The sequence below is a fragment of the Acanthopagrus latus genome, chromosome 20, assembly GCF_904848185.1.
Source record: "Acanthopagrus latus isolate v.2019 chromosome 20, fAcaLat1.1, whole genome shotgun sequence".
In the NCBI taxonomy this organism is placed as follows: Eukaryota; Metazoa; Chordata; class Actinopteri; order Spariformes; family Sparidae; genus Acanthopagrus; species Acanthopagrus latus.
Window position 1 is genome coordinate 23,488,736 of NC_051058.1, and position 24,077 is coordinate 23,512,812.

General features: G+C 44.1%; 1 protein-coding gene and 1 pseudogene across 1 annotated transcript; both read right to left on the reverse strand.

Moving 5' to 3' along the window:
- Positions 1-2,582: 2,582 nt before the first annotated feature.
- LOC119010238 lies at positions 2,583-14,518 on the reverse strand (annotated as a pseudogene).
- Positions 14,519-15,560: 1,042 nt separating this feature from the next.
- On the reverse strand, positions 15,561-22,348 carry LOC119010346 (neoverrucotoxin subunit beta-like). Its single transcript, XM_037082436.1, has 4 exons — positions 22,078-22,348; positions 19,548-19,648; positions 17,698-19,182; positions 15,561-16,261 (listed from the first exon to the last, which is right to left on the reverse strand). Exons 1-4 carry the CDS (start codon positions 22,215-22,217, stop codon positions 15,720-15,722), a joined length of 2,268 nt encoding a protein of 755 aa, XP_036938331.1. The 5' UTR covers positions 22,218-22,348; the 3' UTR covers positions 15,561-15,719.
- Between the last annotated feature and the right edge of the window lie 1,729 nt (positions 22,349-24,077).

A 24,077-nucleotide genomic window follows, 5' to 3' on the forward strand; every position in this document is an offset into this window, starting at 1 on the left:
AAAAGTACAAGGCATTAGTGCAATGTAGTATAAAAATGAATAAATAGATAAATATGTACACTGTTTTTTGTACACAATTCAATGCAATGATTGTTTTACAGTTATTGCTCATTTGTCCTTGAGTGTGTGTGTGTGTGTGTGTGTGTGTGTGTGTGTGTGTGTGTGTGTGTGTGTGTGTGGATGACTTCTCTCTACATCTGAACACATATATCTGAACTCTTTCCTCACATTTTCAGAACAGCCTCGTTACTTTAGTTTGATGCATCTGAGGTGAATTCTGGATTCTTGTTATTTCCCAACATCAGCAGACTGATGTGGACCAATCAGACGCAGCGAGACGAGACAAAGACGTAAAAGCCGTAAGAAGCCGTAAACAGACAGAGAGGGAGGCTGGAATGTGGAGAAAAGGCGTGTTAGTGTCTCGTATCTGCAGAGAGTTTCTGATTTTCTCTCTTTGTTGCTGCTCGGGACGCTTTACCAACCCAACATGTGTCTATTTGACGTCCTGGGAATGAGACTCAACAATCAACTGTCTTTGTGGTGCGTTCAGGAACAGCTGGGACAAAATCCTACTGATTCTACCTTTAACTTTAATAGTCTTTGAATTCTATTAATATGACGTGAGCTTCAGTTAGCTTTGAGCACAAATGTCCTTCAGAGGGAGACTTTTTACTCTGATACTCTGAGTCCATGTCAGAGCCTGAACTCTGTTACTGTACTGGAGGAAACAAGCTGGATCAGTAACTGAAGGAAGTAATCAGCATCTGAACTTCTCCTGGAGGACAAGATATATGGACTGTTGACACCTCTGTCAATCTCTGGTTGTGTTTGTGGCTCGGTTGCATCCATCAGAGTGTCTCCTGTGGTAATAATCACGGTGCTAAAACAAAGACACTGTGAGAATCTACCTCGGCTGACACACATCATCTCTCTGAATGGAGTACAACAGCAGTAAGAGTCACAACGCTGCGTTGCTGTTTGAAGCTTTTGTTTCACTCCATGGAAGCGGCTGCAGCCGCGTGGCAGTGAGGTCAAAGGTCAGACAACAAACACAACCAGCTTCAAGAGCTGTCAGTGACACTCACTCCACTTTCATCTGCAGGAGGAGAAGAAGGCTGGGATTGTGTTGGAGCTTCTTTTCATTCACTCTCTGAAATCACTTGAGCTCAGCCTCCACACAGTTCCCAACAGACGAGCTGCTGGATAGAAACGCACAGAGAGCCGGAACTGAAACAGAGTTTATCCTCTCAGGATGTTCAAGCTGCACAAATGTCGCACACTGATTAGGAAAGACGACTAAATCGCTGAGTGGAGAGAGACAGACAACACAGTTTGTGTGAGTAGAGTTTTATATCTTTAATCTCAGTCCACTTTACTGCAGCATGACAGGGAGAAATAAACAGGAAGTAACCACACACACACACACACACACACACACACACACACACACACACACACACACACACACACACACACGTGTCTGATGACAGTAAACTGTTTGTCTGCAGACTTCATCAGTCTGATGGAGACCCTGCTGGAGAAAAGACCAGCATAGGTGGTGACCAGCAGGACCAGTATTGTTTTCGTGCTGGGATGCTGGTGACCAGCATGGAATGTGTCTACAATTTATTTAATATTGCGTATGAGGAGGAGTGAGGACAGAGTCCCGGTGGGCAGAGTGTTACTGTGGTTAACCGAATAACATTCCCAGATAAAAAGTAAACTAAAGCTACTTAAAGTGAAACTCTCGCCAAAATGCAACCTAGGCTTTTATTGTGAATGTATCAAACCTTCGTGTAAAAGCATAGTTATTAGGAAAGAGGCACTTTTAAGATTTACCGTATTTTTGTTTTCAGCTCAAACTCATTTTCAATGGGAGTGTTTGGGGCACACTAGCATCAATATCGCTATTCTTAAAACACCAAGAAGCCTCGATACAACATGAAACTTCACCAGGGTCTCTACACATGAACACGAGAACTGAGAACATTGAGAACATTGAGAACACACTTCACTCGTTAGGATGTCGCCAGGCAACATATAGAGATGTTTTGGGTTTTTTTGGGAAATGCTGCTCAGAAGGGACGAGTCACTTCGATGGATGTGTTCTGCTGACCAGTTTGAGATAACTGCCTTTGTTTCAAACTGTCTTTTTCTTGCATTTTGAATCATTTTAATGTCACCTCTGCATTCCTGGAGTTTGTAAATGACTTTAAAATCATGCACAACGAATTTGAAAAAAGAGCATTATGGTAACACTTAAAGTGTTTAAGATCCTCCGATTCCTTTTCCCCCCTCACATTAGCTCTACTTCTTGAGTCGGTAAAATCAAGGATATGTCATCGATGGAGGGTGCTGCACAGATGACATGCCCACTGTGGTTGCCATTTCTGTTCAAGGACAACCTGAGAACCATTTTATGTTTAGTGGCTTCAAAGGCACGAAGGGGAACGTCTGAAGCTCTGGTGACACCGATGTGATAAAACTTGTCCAAAAACTGCTGATCAACAGTCACGTCACGGTCAACAAAGAATAAAATAAATGGCAGAAAAAACAGCAAAAATACAAAACAAAATCAGGCGTCTGATAAAAACCTACATGTTTTATACATTGTATAAATAAAGTTTTTTTGTGCATGCAGTAAATAATGCAAAGGCTCGACTGACAGGAGAAGATGAGCCCTCTTCGTCTGCACTTCATGTTTCCTCCTCATCCTTCTGCAGACTCGTCAGGCTTCATGATCTGGTAAGTGATCAGGTACTCTGGATACGCCTGTGGGTGGCAGAGAGGCGTTTACTGACGCGTAGTAACATGAACTCATTTCTTCATTCTTTTATCAATAAAATAATATCAACAATGCATTTTAAAAACTAAGTGAAGGCTACAAAAGGGGACTAATGACATCTAGGCTTGGATCAATATTAGATATCATTGAATAACACAATATTTGCTGTCAAAGGTGATATTTTACACATTCAGCACAGCATTTTCTGGCTTTCACTGTAAAAGGAAATGCACATATGACAGGCGACCAAATGAAATGCACAGTTACCTTTTGGATTTCTGTGGTTTGAACATTGTTGGAACCATTTAGGATGATGTAAATTACAGCTAGTCATACATCACATATAATATCTTTAAACTTGCAGAAATAATACACAAGGTCCTGAGACAGAAAATGTTTTGTGCTCCCAGCTCCTCTTCATCTTTTTGCTCCTGCTGCTATCACCCGAAGCCGACCACCACATGTAATTTCAGACACTAATAGCACCGCTGATTGCTTGAGTGGACATCTATTCATGCTGGATGGTGAAGTGCCACTTCTGAGTGGCTGTTGGTTTTGGCAGAAGACATTACACGTCCAGTCGTCTGAGCACAAGCTGTGCTCTCCATTTATTCAGTGACTCTCTGCTGTTCTGTCTCTGCCCTTCAAAGGAAACCTGATGCTGACCTCACAGCAATGAAGAGCCAAAGGTCGATGCCTCACACTGCCAATCATCATAAATTATACCCAAAGTCTCCATACATTTACAGTATATGTGTGGTTGGAATCAAAACACAAAAATATTTCGTCTTGCTATTCAAAACTCTCATCAATCACATTGTCACCAATCATACAATAAGGTGCTCTTTAAACAGAAATACCTCATTTACAACATTTTTACTGTGGTTCCTGCAGAGCTTCAGAGGTGAGGGAGGGAGAGCCAAGGCTGCTGCTGGCAAAAGCTATAAATAAAAACTGTATTATAGGCATTGCTGACCTGCTCTCCTCTGTAAATGACGTACTCTGCCAGAGCCAGGCCGTTCATGCTGGGTCTGCTGGTAACAGAGTGGTGCCCCGGCGGAGAGTGAGCCATCTTCATGGCACTGAACTGCAGGAAGGACTTCCCCAGAGTCACCCTGCAGAACAACAGGTGCCTGCGAGGAACAAGAAACAAAACTTTATGAAGTTTTGTCTTTACTTTGCCTGACTGTTAAGCAAAAGTAAAGATGTGGAGCTAAAATATAACTTTGGTAGAAATTGATGTCACCTATATGAATAATACTTAAGTAAAAGTCTTAAAGTTTCTGATATTAAAGTGCTTAAGGGATCAAAAGAAAGTAAGTAAATCATATAAATTATATGGTGGCAAATTTACATCCACACATATATATGAAGTCTGAGTTCCAACTCAGAAAAGAAGCGTCTCTGGGCTCGTTAGTCGAGCAGACAGGCCGGGTGGTGGACTAGCATGTTGGGCCACGATGTGTTGGTTCACTGTTGTTACGGTGATCTATCCATCTGAATGAAGCTCTACACATGGAGCCCCGTGTGAGGAAGTGTACTGTTGGCAATCTTTGCAATATTCATTTCAGCATAATTTGGACAGTGCTGAAATCTGAGATTCACATCTTGAATCCTCGGCAAAGTCTTTAGATTTAACCCCAGTCGTCTATTACAGGAGAAGACTGGATCGATTTGTACTTGCAAACAACTGCAGTGTGATGAGAATTGATTTATCAATCAAATTATAACCATCTGATTAACAAAAATCTTTTAGGTTATTAACTGCCACTTTGGGCCACTTGCTATTGCTGCTATCAGTTCAAGTTGAAAGTGCTCTGTAGAAACTGTAAGAATTTCAGTTCAGCACTGAATATCCTGTATTTGTTGGATTCTTGTCAAGCTGTAATAATTTGATCACAATTTAAATGTTCCTCTCGTCAATCCCAGCATGCCACTGGCCCTGTGATACACAGACAGTTGTATATGACTGCTCCTGCCCTGCATTTCAGCCTAAGTAAGAAGTAAAACCAGAGACAGAGCCACAGCATCCTACCAGCCCTGTGAAACAGAAGTTTTGTACTTTAGCTGTCACTTCCACGTGTTTCAGCCAGAGTCTGACTGCTACTGCCCTGCACTCCAGTTAGTGCATGTTGAGAGTTTGGTAGGCGAAGTTATACTTGTAAAACTTCAGGCTTATCTCAACCCAATAAGTGGCCATGACGCAACATGAGTGCATACACAAATGACTGAAGGATTGAAGGTAGGGTTTGCCAATAATATAAACACAGACTCCCTATTAATGTTGCATGAAGCACTACAAGCAAGTAGGTGTGTTTACCTGCAAAACTACAGCTCAACAACCATTGTATCAGAACAGAAAGAAAGACAGACATTACCAAAGCTCCTTTTAAGTTTAAAGAAGAATGAATACATTAAATTAATTATAATTAATAATACATTTATTGGCACCTCTCTGTCTACTCATTTGTATCTTCCTATCCTACAAGCCTATCTGGTTCTACTGGTTCTGACCTGCTGTAGTGGGTCGGGCAGAACACGGATCACTGCTTTGAATTCCAGTGACTCCTGAACTGGCCATTTTTTAGCCCAAAAAATAACTGCATTCATGAATGATAGACTAACTCCTTCTAATGCAACAAGACGTCTAGTGAAAAATAATGGTGTGTGTTTCTTGGTTTGTAGAGATTCTGGTGGAAATAAAGCCACAGTCAGACATAAGCCGTCATATCTAAACGACTGAGTACCTGTGACAGATGCAGCAGCAGCGGTCGTTGTGCAGCGAGCAGCCCGTCCCTCCTCCAATCCCGTAAACGTACTGATTACTCTTGGACGAGTTCTCTGCAAAGTAGATCCCAGCGCCAAACATCCCGCCGATGTAGGCGTGACGCTCATCGAAACCTTTATGGATGATGGCACTGACGAAGGGAGAGCCTGAGGGAACGTTACAGTATGATGAATACAAACACTGTCACTAACACCGCCATTAAAGCTACTGTGTTTTCAACTGTTACTACTAAAAACTTCTATTATTGCTGCGGCTTCATTTAATGTCGATATGCAGCTGTTAACTGGACAAACACATACACTCAATACTATTACTACACTCACTACTCCTGCTACTTCTCATAATACTACAGACCATGAAAGAGCATGCGTTCATTGGAGTGGTGGTGGTTTTCCTCTGAAACTTCCCTCCTGCGGTGGGTAAACCTCTCCCACAGCTTCTTGTTGCAGACCTTCTGGATCTGAAACACAAGAGGTCAGGCTGAAGGACCGGAGAGCAGGAACACAGCACTTCATTTATAACTGAATGGTTTTCTTCCAGTCAGTTGGATTATTTTTATTAGCAAACTAGCAGCAAGACTGGAAGTACGGCAGTGTCGGGTGGCGGGTGGACCACTCTGGAAAGTATCTCAACAACTATTGGATCGATTGCCATGAAATTTGGTGCAAGCACCCAGGATGTCCAGAAAATTACACAAAAAATAAAAATGTTAACTAATCATTTAAAAAAAAAACTGCTGCTTGGCTGCAGCCTGGCACATCTACTCTGCCCAGCCCAGAGACACAACCAGAGCTACGCATGATACATCCACAATGCTTGACTCACACTTTGAACTTAGTATGTCCCAAACAACACAAACAACTCAGGCAACCCATCAAAGGCAATGAAGGACTGGTCTTGCATGTTAAAGCAGTGTGATCCATAACAACGCTACCTTGACAAGTGTGTATCTGTTGAAGATTCCTCCGGCATGACCGCCGTCTCGGTGCTCTCTGATCGTACTCTGCATCTGATCAACACAAACAATGTTTTCATTGATTAAATCTGAGGACCACTCCTACTCTGACATTTACTTTGGTAAAACCTTTATTAATAATAAAAATACCCTTTCTAAATCATAAAGCAGTTGATATCATCGTCTTAATCATCTTTATCAGCACTGCAGTACTGATCCTGCCACTGTAATTTTGCAGATGGCCTCACCAAAATAATAATAATAACAACTATTATTAACAGCTGTAGAAAGAGTCGAGATGAGCCTGAACCTCCTCCTCCACTGACTGGAACTCCTTGTCTTCGACTGCGAGGTCGATCAAAATGGTTCCACTGTTGGTTGTATTCAACGTCAAATAGGGGTTCAGACCTCACACACACACGCACACGCACACACACACACACAGATCAAGAACATATTCACTTTACAAATGTTTCTTGAGTGTGTGTGTGTGTGTATGTGTGTGTATGTGTGTGTGTGTGCTCACCATGCGGCCCACTGATGAGCCTCTCCACTCCTCTGATGATCTTGTGTCTGTGTCCGTAGGCGTTGATACCGATCTCCTTCAGCTCGCGGTGACCCATCTCCACCAGCACATCCAGAGTGATCTGTACACACACACACACACACACACACACACACACACACACACACACACACACACACACACGCACACACACACACACATTGTGTTGGCTGTAGAATGTTGTGTCTACTATTAACTCTGCTGCCCCCAAGTGGTCACAATACAGCCTGGGCAGCAGCTGTGAGTTGTGTCGTATTTAGCGAGCACTTCTGCAGCATCATATTTATTTGCAGCTGTTCCCAAATGTATAAAAGGACCTCATATTTTGCAAACTGCATACTGCATTATTCTTTTATCTGCTCCTTTGTATTTCAGAAAGAAAATCCAAGATTTTATTATATTAAATAAACAGTTAATTGGTTTTCTTTCAATGTGTCTCTTCATTCTTTGAGTTGTTGTTCTGAGCACGAAGCTATAAAGAAACAATTCACCCAAATTAGAAGCTTGTGCAGCCTCTTCAGACAGAGAGTACGCTAATGCTTTTAGCTCAGCAGCTAAAGTGAAGAATTCAGCTCAAAAAATGTCGAAATAACGTCTTTTTAAATCAGTTTGGGATGTCTGGGCTTCTGGATTCTGGACTTTCCATCAGAATGGGAGAGAGGATATGATGACAGGTCATGTTGAGGTGAACTTTACCTTTAATAACCCTGTTGCTTCACCCATTATTACAAGACAAACACAAACACAGCATGTTGCAGCCGGAGTGGCCTGGTGATCTCACCTGTTCTCTGTCGAAGGTCTCCAGAAGATGCTCCAGACCAAGGTTCTTCAAGAACTGATAGATACTGAGCTCCACCCCTGAAACTTCACACATATGAATAATTTAGGGAACAGTCATCTGGATCTTCTGTGAAAGAACAAACTATAACGGTTCTGCTTCGAGGACTCATGTTCTAATCATTTCCAGCTGTCTCACCTTTGTCTTTCTTCTCAGCACCTGGTGAGTCATCGACCACCGACAGCAGCACTGTCATCTCAGGAAACTTGGAGGTACTTGAAGACGATGGCAGCGGCGAAGATGACGAGTTTGAAGCATTTGAAGCAGCCGTAGCATTGCTGTCTGTTGTAGCGTCTGTCGTGGCATCAAGATCTGAGGAGAAGGAGCAAGAGGAGGAGGAGGATGATGAGGAGGAGACAAGTGTTGGGACCACGGCAACAGGTGGAGCAGTGGAGGTCGCCACACTGATGACCTGAGGTCTATAACAGCCGAGGAGAGAAGAGGGAGGCATGGCTGCTGTTAACAAAGCCTGAACGTCATCAGCCTGCAGGAAGAGGAGGAGAAAAAAAGTGGGGAGGGAGAAAGAGGGTAAGAGGAGGAAGAAAAAGATGAAAAAGAGAGCAGAGGCTACAAGATGAGGGAGAGAGAGCAAAATGAGATGGACAAGAGCAGGAAGGATGAAGGAAGAAAAACAGAAAAGAATGGAGGACAGAGTTAGCAGAATTCATCCAGAGTCAGGACTATCAGTTATGTAGTGGACTGTCACTTTAAATCAGCATGAGACGGACCGTGACCAGGTGAAGTGGCGACTGCCCCTCCTGGTTCCGGGGGGTGGGGTCTGCACCGTGAACCAATAGGAGGGCACACAGCTGTGTCCGGCCCTTCTGAGCGGCCTCGTGCAGCGGCGTGAACGCCCACTTGTCAGTGGCATTAACGCAGGCGTTGTACTTGATGAGCAGAGCGGCTACGTCTACGTGCTGGAAGACAAGACAAGGAACCAGGTCAAATTCACACTCCAAACTAAAAAGAAGGCAAACGCTGAGCTGCAGCTAGCATTAGCCGATTAGCTCACTTAGTTGTACAGCTAGCGAGCAAAAGGCACTGGGGGAGTGTTGGTGTCTAGCATGGGAGCTTTGGACTGGGACTGGATAGAGCTAGCTGGTTAGCATGCTAACTTCAGTAAAGATCTCTGCAGCACAACACACAGATGTCACAACTGTTATTTCATCATAATAGTATGTTTTTAAAAATGTTTGACACTAAACTTCTCACGTTTGGCCCCTTCAGGCCAATCTGGTTAGGTTTATGTTGGTTGTTTTCATGCCGACACCACTTGTGTAAAAAAAAAAAAAGAAAGAACGAAAAAGAGATAAAGAGAGGCGTGGAGGAGAGAGAGAGAGATGAACAGAGAAGAGAGACGGCATTTTAATCAACTGATGTGAGTGGACGCACGGCCTGAATCAGTGGTGTGTGTTTGTGTCCACTTCCTGTCTCTTCAATCAGCAGCTCATCAGAGAACACTTTGTCTGTGTGTGTTTGACTCTTCAGGCTTCAGATCAGTTGATTAAATCTCTCTCTCTCTCTGTCTCTCTCTCTCTCTCTCTCTCTCTCTGTCTCTCTCTCTCTCTCTCTCTCTCTCTCTGTCTCTCTGTCTCTCTCTGTCTCTCTCTGTCTCTCTCTCTCTCTCTCTGTCTCTCTCTCTCTCTCTCTCTCTGTCTCTGTCTCTCTCTCTCTCTCTCTCTCTCTCTCTGTCTCTCTCTCTGTCTCTCTCTCTCTCTCTCTCTCTCTCTCTCTCTGTCTCTCTCTCTCTCTCTCTCTCTGTCTCTGTCTCTCTCTCTCTCTCTCTGTCTCTCTCTCTCTCTCTCTCTCTGTCTCTGTCTCTCTCTCTCTCTCTCTGTCTCTCTCTCTCTCTCTGTCTCTCTCTCTCTGTCTCTCTCTGTCTCTCTCTCTCTCTGTCTCTGTCTCTCTCTCTCTGTCTCTCTCTCTGTCTCTCTCTCTCTCTGTCTCTCTGTCTCAATAGTCTTTGAATTCTATTAATATGACGTGAGCTTCAGTTAGCTTTGAGCACAAATGTCCTTCAGAGGGAGACTTTTTACTGCTATACAAGCAACATACACACACACACACACACACACACACACACACACACACACACACACACCGTCGTACCCCTTGTCCTTGGCGTGCACGTCAGCACCGTGCTGCAGTAACAGCTGGACAGTCTTGACGCGGTTGTAGCCGGCTGCCAGGTGTAACGGTGTCGACTGAAACAAAAAGGACGAACCAGCTGATGATCCACAAACAGGACACTCAAACTGTTACCATGGCAACCAGAACCGCTCCCCCTAACAGAAACCCAACATTAATGGTTAATGACACCAGAACTGACTTATTCATTGTGAACTGCAGGTGCTGACACTGGCCCAAGACCTGCGGACTGGATTTGTTCTTCCAAACGGCCCCAAAAAATACAACAAAGACAGCAACAGGTGACTCCTCACCTTTCGTCCATCGCTGGCGTGACAGTTGACATTGAGCGGCGTCAGCAGAGCCATCAGCTTCTCCTCGTTTCCGCTCCTGTCGGGACATCAGCGTCCGTTTGACCAACAAGATTAAAGTGACAAAACGTTGGTCAGCTGCGGAGGTGAGAGGTTTCTGAGTCATGTGATCGCAGCTCGCTTTGACGAACTTGTGGAGTCCGTGGCGACTCCAGTGCACGCTGTCATTAAAGCACGAGGAGCGCAGACCAAAATATTTTTAAATATTCTGAAATTCATTGACATTTTTATAAGATTCAACTTTTAACTCAAATCTTTTAGCTGATTTTATCATTTAAAGAAGGAAAAAATACAGTTTTATAATTGAAATAAAAGCAGAAACAGGTATTTTGATGAGTGGTCTCAGATGGTTTTAGCCCAAACTCAAACAACAAATCAAGAATACTTCACACAATAATTGCGTTTAACTGATTATTAAAACATTGCTGATTATTTCCTCTCGGTGATCGAACGATTCAATCGACCGATGTCTTCTGGCTCTGATGAAACCAAAGCATGATGGAAACAAACTGTACCTTGCACTTTCCAGAAGCTCATCTTTTCTGTATTCACCTGAAACACAGAACAGTCAGAAATGAGTGTTTGGCGTTGTGAAGAGAAAAGTTAAAAAATGGAACCAAAGGAAAACGTTGTGATTGGCCCGAAACAAATCAGGTCAGAGAGAAATGGAGGAAACTGCACATGAGCTCTCACCTGTCAGCATCGCTTTTGCAGACGGTTCTGTCAGATCCAGAGCGGTTCGCCTGTCTGTGTTTCTGATGGTTGGCTCGGCACCGTGCTGCAGCAACACTACACACACACACACACACACACACACACACACACACACACACACACACACACACACACAGTGAGTATCTCAATCAGTTCTGTGACAGTGTGCAGGTGTTTGTGCAGGTGTGAGTGTGTGTACCTATACACACGTCAATCTTCCCCTTGATCGCGGCCTCGTGAAGCGGAGTGTAGCTCCAGTTGTCTCGGGCGTTTGCGTCCGCCCCGTGCTGCAGCAACAAACTCACCACCTACGCACACACACACACACACAACAGGACGCATTGATATAATGCTCAGAGGAAAATAAACACCGGATTATGCAGGTGGAGGTGGAGGTGGAGGTTCTGTACGTCAGCGTGGCCAAAGGAGCAGGCGTTGTGGAGGGAGATCAGCCCTCCGTCGTCCCTGGCGTGGACGTCGGCTCCGTTCTGGAGAAGGAAGTCCACGACGTCTTTACGACCGAAACCTGAAGAGAAGACAGAGTTCATTACTCACACACACCATCTGAGCCCTCAGACGTCTTTGTGTCTCCTGTTGTTCCATCACCATAAATTATTCAGAACATTTACTGTAAAGCAGAGCGCTGCGGCAGCAAACGAGGATTTACAGGCAGGAAGCAGATTAGACATTCAGTCACTATCATTGAGGCCATCCATCCATCCATCCATCCATCCATCCATCCATCCATCCATCCATCCATCTTCTTCCTCTTATCCGGGGTCGGGTCGCGGGGGCAGCTGCCTGAGCAGGGACACCCAGACTTCCCTCTCCCCGGACACTTCCTCCAGGATCCCAAGGCGTTCCCAGGCCAGCTGGGCGACACAGTCACTCCAGCGTGTCCTGGGTCTTCCTCGGGGTCTCCTCCCAACGGGACATGCCTGGAACACCTCCTGAGGAAGGCGTCCCGGGGGCATCCGAAACAGATGCCCGAGCCACCTCAGCTGGCTCCTCTCGATGTGGAGGAGCAGCGGCTCTACTCCGAGCTCCTCCCGGGTGACAGAGCTCCTCACCCTGTCTCTAAGGGAGCGCCCTGCCACCCTGCGGAGGAAACTCATTTCAGCCGCTGGTATCCGGGATCTTATTCTTTCGGTCACGACCCAAAGTTCATGACCATAGCTGAGGGTAGGAACGTAGATTGACCGGTAAATTGAGAGCTTCGCCTTTCGACTCAGCTCTCTCTTCACCACGACAGACCGATACAACGACCGCATTACTGCGGCTGCTGCACCGATCCGCCTGTCGATCTCACGCTCCATCATGGGGCGAAACAGTGAAAACACACATCAGGACTTTTGTGTTTTTAAATGTATGTTGTCGAATCAGTGAGCAGAGAACAAACAGCCTGAACAGTGTCTCACCTGCAGCAAAGTGTAGCGGTGTGGACTTCCTCCCTGCTGTTGACAGACTCGCTGCAGGTCTCCGCTGCGACAGGCCTCGAACAGCTCCCTGCTGCTCTCGCTGGCCCCCAAACCAACACCGGGCTCCGACACCTCTGCCACCAGGGGCCCCGGGGACACTGCTCCGCCCCCGAGGCCTGGCACACCAGAACATCTCCGGCTGGACAACATGCACAGCGGTGATCGGCCTCTTCTCACTTTAAGACTGCTGGTTCTGGAGAGTTTGGATTGCGAGCAGCAGGCGGCAGAACCCCAGAACCCCACGGCTACTGAGGCCATGCAGGACGATGAGACCTGGTACCCTGCAGGGAAACGCAGAACCAGATCTGAGGGATGAGGAAGCACGGGGGATTTATAGATCCTAAAAATCACTGAGCATAAATTCTGAGGAGATCAGAGGAAGAATCGGGAGGTATAAAACAACATAAAAGAAGAAGAAGAAAGAAGATGTGTTCAAAGAGAGTCTGGTAAAAGTAGAAGTGCTGATTCAGCTTCATTCCTCCAGTAAGTAACAGAGTTCAGATTCTGACATGGACTCAGAGTATCTGAGGAAAAAGAGAGAAAATCAGAAACTCTCTGCAGATACGAGACACTAACACGCCTTTTCTCCACATTCCAGCCTCCCTCTCTGTCTGTTTACGTCTTTGTCTCGTCTCGCTGCGTCTGATTGGTCCACATCAGTCTGCTGATGTTGGGAAATAACAAGAATCCAGAATTCACCTCAGATGCATCAAACTAATGTAATGAGGCTTGTATGCATATATACTCTGCGTGTGACTGGAGGATCCCACCATATGGCTCATCAGAGAACTCAGTCTGTATAGAAATACTCAGTTTCATGATGCTCACTGACCTCTGACCCCGTCACATCCCTGTACCAGCTGCTCTCTGCCCCTGCAGGTCACCCAGGTGTTACATCATGTTACACATTCTGGAGGACGTGCACAAGATCTGTGAGTCAGCCTGAGTGAGAAGGTCGTGAAACTACAGAAGTAGTTTAACTGTTTTAGACATATGAACCTCTAAATGTCGAACTATTCCTTTAAAACAAGTGAAACAGAATCAGTGCAGTGAGATCGTGCCCCCAACGTCAGCATGCTTAAAGGAGCAGATCACCAGAAATAACAAACAAAAAAAATAGAAGATCACAGAAAAGTTCATTTTAATTCACAGAACAAAACGTGAAACTTTCGTATCTTGGAGATTCGTCACACACAGTGAAATATTTAAAGCCTCCTTTTTTTTCGTTTAAATTTCGATGCTGACGATTTACAGCTCATGAACATAAAAAATCCAAAAATATCAGAATATTACATTTGTTTTTAAAGAGGGATTTATTATAAGAAATGTGAACATGCTGAAAAGTACTTTTGATTTTCATGAGCTGTAACCACGAAATCAAATAAATTAAATTACAGGGTGAAAAATGAACTTTTCCATCATATTCTCATTTTCATGAGCAGCACCTGTCTGCACACAGGACTCAACCACAGACTGAAGATGAACCTAATGTTCCACTCTGACATACAGTCGAGTTGAAGCATAAAGCAGCGTACAGATGAAGAACACATCCACCTCCTGACAGCACAGGTCAGGTGACAGGCTGAGGTGTTACAGGTGTGATATACAGCAACATGACATCACAGGAGCAGAATGTTATTGGACTGAGCCGGAGATCAGGAATAAAAATGATATCTATTATATATGAGTGGACTCACTGTGCAGCACCGCAGACACACCGTCACAGAGCTTATGGGAACATTCTGGCCGGTTCTTGACTCGGGGACTGACCCCGCTGCTCCATCCTCCTCCCCGGCCTCCGGGAGCCGATCGTCGGGGAGGGCGGCAGGTTCGTCCGAGGGAAGAGACGCGAGAATCGGACGCTGATACGCGGATGTGACGCACAGACGGGAGATGAAGCTGCTGACGGAGGGAGGAGCAGCACAGAGGAGGGCTCCATTTGTCCGCCTGCCTCGACTCGCGCGGGCGGAGCTGCAGACACTATAATGATGCATCAGCTCGGCGGTTCATTCTATAAGAAGCGCTCGTACAATAAATATGGATTTGAAACGTCACATTACTTCCACCTTAGGTATAAAAGCTGATCACAGTCGATCAGTTTTCATCTGGAGGTCTATATTGGTGAGTGTTCCCACAGACTCACAGATATGTGCACTGGATCATTTTCCCCAAAAAATAAATCACTAAGTATAATATTTGTTTAATCAGGTTCTCTTTATCGACCTTGTGGTCCTGCTGAAAAAAACAGCGTAGACCAGCATGAAGATCGTGCTGGTCTACACTGGTTTAGTGCTGGTTTGGTGCTGGTTTAGCTGATGGACCAGCATGATGAAGCTGGTCCACCAGCAAGGTACCATTAATTATGATGGCCTACCAGCATTGTCTTGCTGGTGATGTTGCTGATGAAGCTGGTCAACAGCATGGGATGTTGGTGACCAGCATCCCAACACCAGCATGGGAGGTTCCCTGCCCATGCTGGCAGGGAACACCTGTGCCTGAGTCCTGTTCAATCAGCATCTTAATTTGCCCACACCTGTAAGGTGGATGGCTTATCTTATTGGATTTTAACAAATGTGTGCTCAACATCTGAAAGAAATCATTATTTTGTGTACATAACAATCTTGCAAGTTTGAAGCTTGTATTTAATACAAGCTTAAATGAACGTGTCAGCCTTTCACAGAGACTCCAGCATCTCTTTACCTGTGGACGACCAGATCAGACCACCTCAAAAAGAAGCCAAGTCAAGAGCTTTGGTTGGAATGTACATAATACACTCCAGTTTTATTTGAGCTTTTATATATATTTTTTTGTTTAAATCACACAGTTGAAAGAAAAAGTACAGAAATTAGTTCAAAAAGATTCCTTTTCTCAGGTCAGCCCAAATCCAAGGTCAAAAAACAAAAAGGAAGTACCTCCAAAAGTCACTAAAGACCCTCAAACATGATCACATATGAACTAAAGACCATCAAACATAAAGAAGCGTTGTATTATTTAACATTGTTATGTGACTGACATGATGACGCTTTACAATCAAAACATTTGAATCAGTGATTTCAGTGAATTGAACTGAATCTGAGCTGAATCATGTGCTGACAAGTTTACAGACACAGAGACACACTGGAGTCTGTCCAAACCAGGAAGCCTGGGTACACAGGCTCAGTGAACTTGGTGTGGAAGGTGTAGATGTGACTCAGAGTGTCAGATGAGGCATTATAGTAAGACAGAGTGCCAGCAGACCAGTCCAGATACACTCCCAGACAGGTGAAGAGAGAAGGTTCAGGCAGACTGTGGTCCTGATTATCATGTTTGGCATAGAGAGCATCTGGACCTGGAATCTGGGTGTATTCTAAACCCCAGGACAGTTTATTCCCTCCGAGCCTGGACTGGTCATTGTTTTCTTTCCTTGACATCCCTCCGTAGCAAACACCTACAGTGACATTGACCTTAAAACTTTCCCACTCCACCTCCCAGTAGCAGCGCCCAGTCAGCTCCTCTCTGCACAGAACCTGAGTCCAAGCATCAAATCTCTGTGGGTGGTGAGGATACGACTGATGTGGTCCTTCTGTCACCTTCTTGTTTCCCTCGGACAGAATGAGCCAGTTGTTTGCTGTGTCTGGGTCCAGAGTGAGATCACAGGCGTCTGATGGAGAGAACGAGACGTGATCATGATCACAGTTCATACTGAAAACACAGTTATTGATTATTCTGCACACATTTGAAAGGACAGGCTCATATATTAGAACATCACTCACATGCTCCTACAGACTGTTCATGGACAGTGGTGGAAAGAAAATATTTCACTTTGAGATACTTTCAGTTCCGACTTCAACTGATGATCTTTGACTGTCATGTAGCCAGTTACAGTGGAGCAGTCGCTGCTCATTAAACTCTCAGATCTCAGCCTCCGTCCAGCTGTGTTCTTACAGATATAAAAATATCTATCTATCTATCTATCCTGCGCCTTCGGGCCGGGGATAGGTCTCTCACTGTTGTCTCGGCTTATGGGCCAAACAGCAGTGTAGAGTACCCGGCCTTCTTGGAGTCCCTGGGAGGGGTACTGGAGAGTGCTCCAACCGGGGACTCCGTTGTTCTACTGGGGGACTTCAACACTCACGTGGGCAGCGACAGTGTTACCTGGAGGGGTGTGATTGGGAGGAACAGCCTCCCCGATCTGAACCAGAGTGGTGTTTTGTCACTGGTCTAGGCTAGCCGAGTGACATAGTCGCTCCAGCGTGTCCTGGGTCTCCCTCGGGGTCTCCTGCCAGTGGGGCATGCCAGGAACACCTCCCGAGGAAAGCGTCCAGGGGGCATCTGATATAGATGCCCGAGCCACCTCAGCTGGCTCCTCTTGTGGAGGAGCAGCGGCTCTACTCCGAGCTCCTCCTGGGTAACAGAGCTCCTCACCCTGTCTCTAAGGGAGCGCCCCACCACCCTGAGGAGGAAACTCATTTCGGCCACTTGTATCCGGGTTCATGACCATATGTGAGCGTAGGAACGTAGATTGAGAGCTTCGCCTTTCGTTACATATAACTTTGTAAATTTCAAAAACTCATGCACAAATTTAGCAAACAACAATTTATATTTGCATTGTAAGTAATAAAATTTGTGGTTTTCACAGTAAAAAAAATTACTTTTCCTAATCCTATTTTATGTTTTTTGTGATTTTAGGTCCATTGTGTTAATGCAGTGTGTCAAACTGAAAAAAATTAACTGTACAGTCACACATGTGAGGTTGTGCTAAAAATAATGACACCAAACTAGGCAAGGTAAATAGTTTTTAAGGTGAAATAAAATGGTAAAATCAAAAATAGTCAAAAAACAGCCAATTGTACCCCAGACCCCAGAGGGTTAAAGGATCCGAGTACTCCTTTAACCACTGTGCATCCATAGTACTGTTGCTCATTTCACTTAAGTCCCTCTATAATTCAGTTTCAGCGTCAGCTCCCAGAAAATCTGCAGGACTTTTGTAAGAAAGCTTAAAATGAAGTGTGAGAGTAATAAAAGTAATGAGCAGTCATGTTTCTGAAGGAGACTCACTTGTTCCTATTTGTCTCACAGTGAAAATAAAATACTTACACCAGAGTAAAGCTCTTCTGTCTGTGACAGTCTCCACATCAGGGATGTCCGGCTTTGAGAAATCCTCAGTGTGCAGAATGCCGTTCTTGTAGTGGTAGATTGTTGCTCCGGTGTATTTCTCATTTCTGATGGCCGCTACCAGGAAACGGAAGCTCTTCAAAGATTTGGCAATATCTTGGAAAGATTTGGCTTTTTCTCTCAATTTGGTTAAAACTTCATCTGAATAGTACCATGGGACTTCACTGGTACTTCCTCTAACTGAATCCAGGTCTTCATTGGTACTTCCTGTAACTGAATCCAGGTAATTATCCATCTCATCCAGTCCGGGGTCGGCACTCTGCAGGGAGGTGAAGACGAAGCACAGAGCATCATCGACACCTGCAGCAAGAACCTCTCTGTCCAGCTCTGACTCATTATGGACGATCTTTGTTCCCTTCATCATTTCCACACAGGACCTGATGACGTTGATTTCTCTCTCTTTATGATTCAGCCAGTCGTCTAGTTTTTCATGACTGAATGGTGACTTGTTTCTGTCTTCACAGAGTTTCTTTACTGAGCTCTCGTCTTCTTCACCATCACGGATGGAGGGAAGTTTCTTCGCCACGTTCATCTGGAGGTTAGATACATAACGATCACAACAGTTTTGGAACTTGTTCAACATTTTTTTGATCTGTGGAAGATTCTGTACCACTGTGTCTTCCAGAGAATCGTCACATCTCATTTGTATTTCTCTTAAATCTTCGAGAGCATTCTGCAACTTCCACACTAATCCAACGCTGATCTCTTTCATCAGCTCAGCTGCAGTCGTGTCAAAGACCTTCAGAGGCATCATCCAGACCTTCACTGGAACACTCTTCTCTCCATCTTCTCCCAGCAGCTTTGGGAGTTCTGCATAGGTCTTCACTGCATCTTCAAATGATGTAGGGTTTCTTTCAAGAATGAAGTCTCCGTAGAATTTGCAGGAGAATTTGTTGGTCAGGGCTTTTTCTTCTTCAGTCAGCTGAGCGGTAATGCTACCCTCAATATTAAATGAGGGGATCTTCTTGATCACAGCCTCCATGTGGCCCTGGATGTCCTGAACGCTGCTGGCTTCCAACTTCTCACTGTCAAACACAAAGAAAGCATTTGCCCCATAAAGGATTCCTGTGACTACATGCGTTGCCGTGCCCTTCCGGATGACCTCTATCTGTTGGGGGTTCATGGTTTCACCTTGAGTCACTGACAACTGATTGAAGTGTGTGGTAGCGTTGTACCGACACGTCACTCTGCTCTGATTCTTGAATTTCTTCTTATCATTCAGATACTTGGCAGATCCTCCAACTTCAATCAGTCCACACAGGAAACTGACCTTCAGAGAAGCTTCAATATCCATCAGAGAGGACTTGGACTCAATGGAGTCAGATGCAGAGACTTCAAAGTTACTGGTTTGTTGAGATGTTTTAACTGTCTTCTCTTTTAGAGTTTTTGGATCCCACAATGTCAAACCTAAAGAAATTGGAAAACATCAGTTGTCTCATAAAGCAGGAATCACTGTGGACTTGGCTCTTGGATCGGCTGCATGATGTGGTCAAAGAATCATATTTGAATTGTGACGTGATGAGAGAGGTCAGAGAGAATGAGTTTTTGGGTCAGAGTTCTAATTTTCACTGAACAAACTATTAAAATCAGGATGATGAGACATTTGCTGGGGTCCAAACAAACATGATTGAGAAAATCTGCAGAACTAGATTTGTGGACCAAAGTCCAGAACAGCTTGGACATTTCCTGAAACTATTTATAGATATACTGTATACAGAACTGTTTTAAATATTATATTAGTTATTAGTTTATATGTCAATGTCAAGACTTACCTGGGATCAGTTCATCTTTGCGAGCATCATAGAGCATTCCTAGGGTGAAAGGTCGACCCAGGGCAGCGACGTCCATGATTTCTGAGGACATTTTCTTCAATCTGTTCAAGAGACACCACAACCTTCAGGACTTCATTTACACTTAGATGCTGTGATGTGGTTTTTTTTAAAATCAGTGTTAAATAACTCTATATTCCAACAATAATCCCTGTTATAGGGCTACATGGGTGTGTTTTGGGCAGAAGATAAATTAAACCAATCAGAGCATCTTCTTACATTCCCTTCAGGAGCCAGGTGAGTCGGACCTGGAGCATGTAAACAGGCACTCGTCTTCTCTGAGGGACGGGATGTGATCCTCGGCTGCTGGACGCTCTGCCCCATCATACAACAATCATCTGTCCCATTGTCGTATATCAACAAGGCTGAGTGCATTAAGACTTTATTTGCCAGCAAAATAACTGACACTGCTATTTCTCTATGAAAAAATCCCATATTTCCCATGGAAAATCCCTGTATCTCTTGCAGAAAACCTGTACTACCTTCTGCGCTTGCACAAAGATTGGCATACGTGCAGAACTGCATGTCGAAGAGTTGCTCCTCACCTCGCTTTGTTTTTTTTAAAGAAGGTGCTCTCACCGTGCCCTTATCACTGGCTCTTAGGCCCTGTCCACACCAGACCAGGTTATTTTGCAACCGAGGCTTTGTTAAATAAAATTCTGCGTCCACATGATTGGTGTCGTAAAAATAACAGAGAATAAATCTGTACACACACAACTGTAAAATCTGCCACCAAGTAATGCAATACATGTAATACATATGCCACAGCAATAGATGGGGATGGAAGGCTGTTTTAACCAATCAAAATATTTTAAACCGGAAGGGTTTTAAGAGTGCATCATTTGTTTGCTTGCGAGAGGAGCAGTCTCCTTCGCTGCTCATCCAGGCGCCGCCGTTGTTGCATTAGGTTGAGCAGCTGGACGTGACAGCCGAACACAGCTGACAGCAAGACAATAAACAACAACTTTGTCACGTCCATTTTAGCCAAGTTATCAAGCAAAGCTAGTTAACAACCTCTAACCACCTTCTAACTGTCGCTACTCTCTGTGTTTACATTGCTGCACGTGCAATATTTACAGAGGAACGCGCTCAGCTCTGATATAAGCAGTGGAAATATTCATGGTTGTCATATCCACACGCAACCACTGAAACCCAAATCGGCTGAAAACCTCACTCCGGACTCCGGTTTCAAACGACCTCGGTTTCAGTGTTCCAAAAGCACGGTTTCATGTGGAAAGATCAGTAAAACTGGGAACATAACTTCACGGTTGCAAAATTACCCGGGCTGGTGTGGACAGCTCCTTAAAAGCTCTGGCCTTCAGGCCTTCAAGTTTTCTGAAAACTCAGTTCCTTTCTTGGTGCATCCCATTAAATCTGATCACTCTTTGCACTATATTTTTTTAACTTAATGAAAGTGTTACATGTTTATATGACTCTTAGATTTGTGGTTACATTTTCACACATCACATCATCTGACTGTAGCGACTTTTAATCAGTAGATGCACTTTTCAGTCAGCTGGTGCGCAGTAGTATGTTTCAGCAAGTCTTTCACACTTATTACCCTTCATTTCTTACTTTACTTTCATTATAACAGTTATTATCAGTTACCATTGTCACTATTCATTACCTGTGGTTGTTTTATACTGACCATGATCTACTTACTATGGTTATTCTACACTACACCAACAACTCTGTTTGACTCCAATTCCGACTGTCCACCGTGGTCATATTCATATCAAATGCACCACATTAAGATTGTTCCCCACTTGGAAAAAGTGTCAGTTTGTCGCTGCATTGCTGTAAAAAATGTGTGGTTTTCATGTTAAAAGTCGTGTCTGCTTCTGTGACGGAGGTGAGTCTTACCTCCCAGCAGCTCTTTGAACACACTGTTTCTACTGATTTCAGCATTTACACCACATTAATGATCACATCCACAGCAAACATGTCAAATTATGCAAATCCAGTAAACATTTACTAGCAGGCCACTTCTTTGGGGGGGAAAGATCGTGGAGAAAGTCACCAGACTCCCTTAAAAATGCTCAAATTTAAGACATGTTGATTAGAAGGATCTGAATAAACTTTGTGAAATGCTGTCTGCAACACATTCTTATCTATTTTGGCTCACTTGTTCATTCAGCAAACATTTTACATGAATATATTCTTTATTTGTGTAATAAATCGTTGTCTGTTTGCTCCACTGATATAGGTTTATACTCTCTTCTCTCTCTGTCACAAAACGAACCTGTTCCACTATCATCCTAACGTTTGTAAGGGTTAGAGTTACTTTTAGAGACCCAGCAAAGCTCTGATCTGGATCTCTGGGTGCACCCCAGACATCTGCAGCCCATTTGTTAGAGACACATGCAGTGTATGTAAAGAGACGTTACATGAATGTTCCAGTCAGTAACACAGACTGGAGTTCAGTCTGAACACAGATCTGTTTCTGTCACCCATCAGCCCAGTTTGTCCTCACCTGGTGAAGTTGTGCAGATCAGCTGAGTCGTGTGTGAGTCTTCTTGACTTCCAACTGGAGCTGCTTGTCTGGTGAATTCTGATTCTGGGAGGAAACTTATATACTGTCAGATCTCTCTCTCTTCCACCGACTCCTCCCATGGCACACCTTGACGTATTATTTATCCAGGACTGAGACTTGTAGTCAGGTGATGATGTTGTTCTTTGAAATCATAAAGAGAGAAGTAACTTATTGTGCTGCCTTCCCTCACTTCTGCCAGACTGTAACTGAACCCCAGTATGTGTTTTATCATTGTCAAAACAATAAAACAGTCACAAATAAAAATGTGTTTTATAATTCCTTACATAGAAATGATATGATTACACATCCTGTTACAAGCATTAATTTTAACGTTACTTACAAAAATGTGTCCTGAACATTGAATGTACACACATATAACATACTTTATCACATAAGAACTCAGAACTCACAAAAAACAGACAGAAAAGACGGTGAAATGCTAACGCCCACACTGGGTAAAGTTTTGCTTTTCAGGAAATTTACCACTTTCACTTTCACCTTCCTGATTTCTGTAGTATAAAAAATTAAAATGAGTTCTAAAAGACGATTACAGTCGATCAGTTTTCATCTGGAGGTCTATATTGGTTAGTGTTCCCACAGAACCGCACCGCCAAAACCCCACATACGGAAATCTGTGTGGATTTTTATTTGTTTTGTTGACTCAAGTCAGACAGACTCCAAATACCTGTAACGCTCTCCAGGAATTCAGACTGATTTGACTCAATCATGAGCTTCAAACATTTTTGAAAATATTCACAGTTAAAAACATGGATGACCAAAACTGCCCAAATCAAAAACAGACAAAAGAAAAAACCACTGGGCAGCTCTTAATCTAACCCAGTGCACATATTATTTTTACTATTTGTTGATGGAATATTTGTAATGTTTTTACTGTCTGGAGAATACAGTATCTGTGTGAAACAGGCAGGCATAACATACAAGAAGGCATTTGTGTGGTTTTGGATCTGATATGAATGCTGAAGACACAGCTGGCACTTCACCAACACTGGCAAGTCTTCTGTGAAAAGGAATGTAGAAATATTAATCTGACAGAAACTCTCTTCTGACTTCGGGCATGCACGCCTCCAGACACGACAACCAATGTGAACATTATGTTTTAAGGAACAAGGAAATAATGAGACATAAAATAAGTCTCCCTGTGTTTGCATGAGTTGGCACACAGTGTTAGCAAATACAAGTTTGTCGTGTTCTCTTATTCTGAGAAATGGAGGCTTTTCCACCCAAGACATTGTAAACAAACCAAGGCTCATATATAAGGCTGTGTAATGCTGGAATTCCACTGGATGCATGCGCTTTGCAGAACGGCTCCGGTACATTTTTGCTCCGTGTTCCGTAGTCCAGCAGCCCATACCGGCTCTGTCTGGAGTCGACCACTGCTGGACAGCTGCAGCTGCGAGATCGAGGAGTCTGCGATAATTAAATACAATTAAACGTGTGTGTTATAAACACAACAACCAGAAGTGCTCCTGACTGAAGGATTGAAGAAGTACTTGGAGTTGTCTCTTTTTGGAGATTCATCAACACGGAATAATTCATTATGAACATTAACTGGATGTTATGTTGTTGTTTTGGTGTGTGACTTCCTGTTTGCTCTCTGCTGAATTCAGCTTAATTACTGAGCTGCAGTGATGAAACCTTGCATATCTGCTGCTGAAGGGTCCGGAGTGCCGGAGCTGTAACTGAGTAAATACACAACACAGCAGTAAATGTACAGACTTGAGTGAAACTTATCAGCTCAGCTGCTGTGTCGGAGCAGAGACTGACCAAACACAGATCTGGGCGATTTTACGGGTAAGGCTTCCTTCAAAGAACAGCACAAACTGGCTCTAACCTGAATAAAAAGAGAAGTGGTGGGAGCGAGAGGACGAGTGCATCAGACTGTCTAGTTTGACAAACGGAAGCCTCACAGGTTCTCAACT

Bases quoted from the DNA above. Each gene is read 5' to 3' on its own strand.
- LOC119010346 (XM_037082436.1), bottom strand. From the start codon at position 22,217: ATGGGAGGAGTCGGTGGAAGAGAGAGAGATCTGACAGTATATAAGTTT. The intron at 19,183-19,547 runs GTAAGTCTTGAC...CAATTTCTTTAG, and splicing joins CAAAGATGAACTGATCCCAG to GTTTGACATTGTGGGATCCA. The intron at 16,262-17,697 runs GTAAGTATTTTA...TCTCTCCATCAG, and splicing joins CAGAAGAGCTTTACTCTGGT to ACGCCTGTGATCTCACTCTG.